At 39.4% G+C, this 7,612-nt stretch overlaps 1 protein-coding gene across 1 annotated transcript in view; it reads right to left on the bottom strand.

The window, feature by feature from the left end:
* Positions 1-519: 519 nt before the first annotated feature.
* Positions 520-7,612, bottom strand: part of mfsd3 (major facilitator superfamily domain containing 3) — an 11,593-nt gene continuing 4,500 nt past the window's right edge. The window contains exons 3-4 of the mRNA XM_046035015.1: positions 5,336-5,412; positions 520-2,176 (exon numbers count right to left, since the gene is read on the bottom strand). Coding sequence (XP_045890971.1) covers positions 1,970-2,176; positions 5,336-5,412 — 284 coding nt within the window. The 3' untranslated portion in view covers positions 520-1,969. The remainder of the gene's footprint in view (positions 2,177-5,335; positions 5,413-7,612) is intronic.

The raw sequence follows: 7,612 nt of genomic DNA, 5'->3' as shown, positions 1-7,612 counted from the left end.
CCTTCCTTATTTATATACATCTAAACCAGTTTGGATGACACAACAAGCAGCGGGCTTGTGTTGGACACCTAACTTAAGAGGCCTATCCCTCTCGATGCTCGCTCTTTTTGGGGAATGGCGAGAAGATAAAACATAAGCTTCTCTCCTCAAACCCTCCCTGTCTCTCCCCGCTACACAAACAGTGTGCCCAGATAATGAGGCCGGGTGAAAAAGTGTGAAGTGGAGGTGTGCTGAGGGACTGTGTAAACTGGCCTAATCCTCCTTCACAGCATTGTGTCATTAGAGCCGTATAGGCTGTGGATCCTGTGACACGGGCCCTATTCACTCTCGTAGCCCTCAGTCAGAACACTTCAGAGAGCCAGTGTTGTGTTTGAAGCAGCTATAAGCTACAGTGGATTTTCAAAAGTGAGAGCGTCCTCAAAGACCACACAGGACCTCACCCCTGGGGATATAAAATGTGGTGTAATCTGGTGACAGGAGGTAAATACCAAAGGTCACACACAAAAACAACCAGCAAGATTCACTCAGCAGCTTTATTTTTTGTGCAAATCTCTGGCTACGTGGATGAACCAGTAATGATGTGGTATGGCGTCCCTTTATTTATTATGTGGGTGAAAGCAGCTGTTTTTAAAAAATGTTATTTTGGGTTAATTTGCTGAGACTGCTGCCTTTATGTACACTAATCTGCCTCCCTTATCAATTTAAGACTTAATTTCTAGCAATACATTTTCCCACAGAGCAGCTGTTTCGTTCGTATTTTGAGCCTGGAGAAAATTATTTTATATAGTATACAGTACCCACAGAGAGTTACAGCATATTTTGTTGACATTTTTCAAACATAAAACACAAAAGTAAAAGAAACAACTTTATCAAAAACTGCAATTTGCCATTGGTATTGGTCTTATACATTATTTTCAGAATTTATTGTCTAGTCTGATTCTTGATTGAAAAACTGAGACAGTGTGTAAGGCTGGGGTTTCCTACAAGAAGTAAGCTGTCAAGGTTCTTTTCCAAAGGGAAAGGGATTTTACTCTGAAAATCTGTGGTTAATTAAACTGAATAAATGCTCCTCATTCAACAGCTGAACTGCATGTTTATTTACCTTTCTAAAAAGAAACAGTCGCAGTAACTACAAACCTACTTTGGTTAACTGTTGTTGCTCAGGTAACATAGCGTATAAGTTGCAACTATTTATTGTGAATGAGTGACTCTACTTGGTGCAGCTCCTGTACATTCACCTCCTGTGTATCATACCATACAGTGCTGATACGAGGTAGTAGAGATGAATTCATTTATAAGTGTAAACAATCCAACTCAAGAGGCCGACGAACATGTACAGCACAATGTGATCAAACAAGCATCACAAAGTAGTGATATTGCTTTTGGCTACAGCTCTTATTGCTGGCTTATTATCACATTAAAATGGCTCAGATGATTTAAAAAACAGCTTTGATTATTTTTCCCGAAGTACTTCTCAACTCTTAATACAGTCTGACTGTACATCACTGCCTGACAAGCTAAACCACATCAATTCATCACACTGACTGGATGCACCAGTCCCATCCGGTCCAAAAAACTCAACACAGCAAACTCAAATTGCTCGTCCTTACTTACACACTATCTGCAAGTTTCATCACGTTACTGTAAATATTAAGACTTTCCGGATATTTCAAATGCAAAATAAATAAAATGTAAGGCCAGTTTTGCCAGTGAAATGACAAAAAAACACTCTGGAACAGAGTACTTAACCGCATGGCTGATTTCTCCTTAAAAAAAATGGCGGAAGAAGAGGAAAGTCAACTTATTCAAGATCTCCTATACTGAAATGATGTGTTGAAGTCATGAGTGTTATATTTAATTCAAAGACTTTTGAGGTGTCTGAATACTGGTGGTCAAACTCAAGTTATTCTAACACATTTTCAGCACCAGCAGATGCCCCAAATCAGGACTTGTCACCCTCAGCCTGATCTCACTTGGGCTGTTCTTTGAGCTGGTGTTCCCTGAGAGCACCAGTGAAGGTAGCCGTCCATACATGCAATGCTGTCCCGGCGGAGAGGGTGAGGAAGAAGAGGAAGGCCACTTGGAAACCAAACCAATCCACCATGCCTCCGGCCAGAGCGCTGAACATCAGCTTCCCCAGCACCTCCAGAGTTGCCAGGAAACTGTAGTGGGTCGCCTAAAGGAGAGAGGAAGAATGGAGAGGTAGGGTGAGGGGAAATGAAGGGAGGAATGATGAGAAAAGGGAATAAGAGGAGGAAGTAAAGGAGAAGGAAGTGAGAGGCGAAAAAGGACATGGGGGAAGGAGAGGGTTTGGAAAATAAAGGAACATTGTAAGTAAAAGGAGGGAGTGGTAGATGGGAAAGTAGAGAGAGTAACATGGGTAGAAAAGGTGACACTTCATCCTTTCCTGTAGCACAATTCATCAGTTTATTTTTTTAAACCCTGAAATACAAAATAATTTGCAACAACAGACTAGAGAAATGGTGTGATTTTCGGGGAAAAGCCCCAAAGCGCAAGAGGAAACGACAGAAAAGAAAGACTGGAAGCCTGAAAGAGAAAGCGTGAGATCATGGCCTGAGACGATGGATGGAGGCCAAACGAAGAAGAGTATCTGATCCCAGCCTTAAGGCTTTCAAGATGGAGGGAGACAACGAGAGAAAGAGAGGGACAGACATGACCTAATCTCTCCAAACCTCCTCCCTCAACAGCATTCAGGTGAGGCAGGCACAGAAGGACTCTAGTGACACCTCGACCATTGACTGAACAAATGAATTCATTAGGTTTAGGATTATTTTCTTCATTATAATAAATGTCTTTTATCCCTCCGTCAAATAATTATAGATTTAATTCGTGAGAAGTTAGCATTGACGAATTCTTCTGCATTTCACAATAATACAGTTACAAATCAGGCTTGTCCTGATTATGTGCACACACATGCGCCGTGCCTTCAACTGGCTCAAGCCGACACTTTTACTAGCAACGTATTTTAAGAGCTCTGATTATTATATACGATTGAAGAAAATTATCACATTAAAGCATGTTTTATTAAAAAAATTAAAGGTGCCCTGTTAAACATTATATCAAATATAACATCAGCTCTTGATTTCATTTGTAGTTGACAGCGGTTTTTCTCGCAGTGTAGTTTTTGTGGAAATTTTAATCTGCAATTCTCTGTAGTGGTCCCACTAATATTTATTCTTAGTGAAGCATGTCGCATGACATGTTAAGTTCTGTTTGATACTGAGAACATGACGACACATATATACTGAATATTTTGAAAAACCATTTGATTCTGCTGGCAAAATATTATTTACACAAAGGTAGATCTCCTGTTTTTGAAGCATTAAAGTAAAATGATTATATTTTAAGTAATCCCCTAGTGTTGTAGTACTCAAGACCAGTCTTGGTCTAAAGACCGGTCTTAAGACCACTTTTTGATGGTCTTGGTCTCGTCTTGGACTCAACCGCCTTTGTACTCGATCTCAATCCCGAGTCCTCAATCTCGGTCTTGGAGATTGAGGACTCGGGATTTTATTTCAAGACCATACCTTTGGGAATAGCAATAATAGGTCTTATTGTTTGTATTCGGGTGTTTTAATGGGAAAGTGTATCTTTCAGATCACTTTGAGAAGCACCTATGGAGGGAACTGGTCTTGGTCTTGACTCGGTCTCGCCCTCCCTCGGTCTTGGTCTCGACTGCTCTTAGCCCCTAAAAGTCTTGGTCTTGTCTCGGTCTCGATAAACTCTGGTCTTGGTCTTGACTACAACAATATAAACCCCTCTCACACGCTTCCTAATTTAAATAATTTGCTTTTATTAGGATATGTGGCATTCATGTTTTGTAATGAACTAATACAATATGTTCTACAGAACTTTTTCATTTAATAGAGTAGGGAAAAAAGTGGTTTAAAAAGATTTTAAAACTACTTTATTTCCTTACATTTCACTAGTGTAAACAAACGCACACTGGCTTTGTAGTCACTGTACAGGACTGTCTTCAATCACACTTGCAGAGGCGCAGAGAGCAGTTACAGCCTGCTGGTAAATAGAACTATATTAAAACATCAACAGCATGGGAAAAACAGCTCTGTTGTCTCTAGTGATTATTTCTGCTGTGACGTTACCAGCGTCTTAGGAAATAAAAGTCCTGTAAACAGTTCCTCTATGTACACAACCAGGGTTGGGAGGGTAACTTTAAAGATGTAATCCAGTACAATTACTAATTACTTGTTAAAAAATTTAATCAGTAATGTAATTCCAGTACCACAAAATATAAAGTATTATAATCTGATTTCTTTTAGTTACTTTTGGATTACTTCAATACCAAATACGCTAATTGTTATGGACCTCAGTGTGTTTTTCAGTGCTTTGTGACCCCTAGTGGTTGTTGGGTGAACTGTCTCTTTAACTGTGGAAACAGGAAGTGCTTCACTTCCTCTCCAGACCTCGCTGGCTACAATCTAATGCCATCCTCACCTTCACAGTTTATTCATGGCATCATCTGTAACTTACATTGTATATTAGTATAAAAGAGACACAACGACTTCATTGTTTGTTAAAAATATATTGTGTTTAGATAGTCATGTGTTTTCTAAGTTAGTTAACATGGTTGACTTTATTCTTTATTATTATTAGTAAAGTAAAATCAGATGTGTTTGTTATGCTGGCATATGGCAAGTGGTTTTGCTTTATTACACTGACTTTGTACTACATAACTAAATAACTAATAATGTGACTTATTGGTCCTCTATTATATATGGTGGTCATGTAGCTCGTTAGCTATGCTTTGTGTGATTTCATTTGTGTATCCTTTTTGCTCTTTTCTACAGTTTAACACTAAAACCTGATTAAACTGCCAAAACCAACATATCGGCCTGTTCCCTGGAGTTTGTGATTAGGAGAGTGTTTAGCTGTCTGTATAGCTGAGTATACATTTGTGGGGACAACACTTAGCGAGAACAGAACACTAATAAAGATGCGTTGTCTGCTCAGTGTATGTTTAGAGAAACATACAATTATAAATATATAATTACAAATATGACATTCCCATGAAATCAAAATTGTTTTTATTTTACATGATAGGCCTTGCACTAGGTCTATACGTCATATGGCAGGATCTAGCCCATCAATGACAAAAAATGTTGTTTTGTAGGTATTCTTGTAGACATTTTTGCGTGCGTAATTTCCTGGAAAACAATTTTGAAATGTTAATAAATCATCATGAAGTTGTGGGCCTGTATTAATTTAGTGTCCAATGAGAAGATTTCTTAATTTTTATGATTATGATTATCTAATTAGCTCAGTTAGCCTGCAGCTACTGGTCAAATTAGCTCACTCTGCCCGTACTGGGAGTTCGAAGCACCGGAGTGCATGTATAAGCACTGGAGGTTTTCAGGCAAGTGGCGAGGGGACCTGGCAGGAAATGATAGCGGGGAGCAGCGCCAGGTGAGCGGCAACGAAACAGCGCTCAGCAGCCTCCCAGTGAACCCGACATGAACAGGACCGAACACAGTCTCATTAGTTAACTCAGCCCTGGGATGTCAAGAGCCAAACCGGCAAGAAAACCACCTTGGTACTGTATTCCCAGTGGTCAAACTGCCGTCCGTTGGTCTCGGAGCTCTGTCCCATCTCCGGCTGCCGTGTTCATTCACAGGGAGCTGGAACTAGGGTTGGGTATCGTTTAAACTTTTACGATACCAGTACCAAAACCAAATCCTTAAAGTGATACGGATACCAATTGAGTACTTCATTCGATACCTTGCATAAAATGCCACTTGTTGAAGCCATAGTAGTTTATTGGTAGCTTATTATTATTTTTATTGTTGTTATGTACAAGCAAGGTGATCTATTTTATTTTTCTTGTTTCAAATAACTGCTACATAAAAATTATTGGGAAATTGTATCAGATCGCTCCTCATCCTAATTAGGTCATCCTCACTGGTAGTATTAGCCTATAAGGGGAAAGACTACTGCTTGGGAGATATTTTATATTTAAATGAGAGAGGAGGGATGAAATAGTTTAGTGACCAAATAAGTTGTGGGAAACAAAGTTAAGGTATTTTTTTCAATGCGTGTGTTGAAAGTAAACAACGGAAGATTATTTTATTAACTTTCGATCAATAAACTGAATTTAAAGATCTACTCAAGTGGTGAGTCGTAAACCTCTGAAAAGACGACAGTCACAAGTAGAAAACGAGAAAGGAGTCTGTTTAAACAAGTCACTAAACTACACTAAAGACTCACAAACAGAGGAAAAGAGAGGCTGCACGTTCAGCCGATCATACGAGCAACACCTGAAGCAACCGCAGCTTCAGCCAGAGGCTCCGTCAGTAAGATCAGCTGATTGTTGCTGCGCCACAAAAGTGTTTAATTGATGTGATGGAACGCAGCGATCGATAAGTGACAAGTGATGTGAATAGCATATAAAAATGTACAGAGTAGTGTTAAATGATACCAGAAGATGAAACCAACGGAAAGCCAAGCTTGTGGTGAGAAACCTGCAACAGTGACGAACGTGCCTGAGACGCAGCCGAAGGTGAGCGGCTGTTAAAATCACGCTTGGACTCCGCGTGTGCAGCCATTTTATTACAAAAACCATACAATTTATGGTGCAGGCACATCAGGGGAAAAAAAGGCATACTCTTCTCTTTCTTTCGGTGTGTTGCTTGAGTTGAGCTGCAAGCAAAACCATACAAATGGTCATTTTTTGCCGCAATCTGGTTACAAAAAGTAGGCCTAGGTATCGACTGAAGTAGCCTACTGGTTTGACTGGAGACGATTTGGTTCTACTCGATACCGGGCTGTTTTGGTCAATACCATAAAGGTACCAAGTAGCGATACCCATCCCTAGCTGGAACTAGTTCGCACAGAGTCTGTTTGACGGGGTGGGGGCGTAACCACATTCAACTACTGGCTACATGCCATTCAATATCTGGGACAAATGCTTCCCTAGCTTTGTGTTTTTACCAAACAGCAAATAGCACTCTGCTTTCCGTTTCATGGAAAATTTGCACTTAATTCCCAGTAATCCCTATGTGTAGCCAAATCCTTATTTGTACAAAATGTACCTGTAGTCTGATTAGGTCTTTACTTTCTGTACTGTAACAGAATACAGTCACTCTTTTTTTGTATCCTGATGTAATCCGTTACTCCCCAACCCTGTACACAACAAACCTCCTGCATCGCTCCTTTACAAGCCGGCACTTTTGATTAATGGTGCATTAAAAGCTTATTTAGTCTATGCATTGGTTGCTGGTTGTTTTATATTATATATATATATATATATATATATATATATATATATATATATATATATATATATATATATATGTTATATATTAGATGTTATATATGCCCTATGGTGAGTTAATTAAATAGAATGTCAGTGAACCTTGGCTTTAACTCAGTTATTTATTCAGGAAACAATAACTTTTGAGAATTAGGGAGAAAGCACATTTGGGTGGATAAAACTGTCCTGTTGGGCTTTACACGTGATGTACAGGTCTCCCTCTATATGTAGGCTTACCCTCCTTTATTCAACAATGGGCTGCTTTTTTATGGGAGCAACTGTACTTTTACTAGAGTAAAGATTTTCAGTACCCACCACTGCTAT

Source organism: Micropterus dolomieu, linkage group LG21 (genome assembly GCF_021292245.1).
Source record: "Micropterus dolomieu isolate WLL.071019.BEF.003 ecotype Adirondacks linkage group LG21, ASM2129224v1, whole genome shotgun sequence".
In the NCBI taxonomy this organism is placed as follows: Eukaryota; Metazoa; Chordata; class Actinopteri; order Centrarchiformes; family Centrarchidae; genus Micropterus; species Micropterus dolomieu.
Note: the sequence above shows the minus strand (reverse complement) of the source record. Positions and strands in the feature narration are given on the sequence as shown.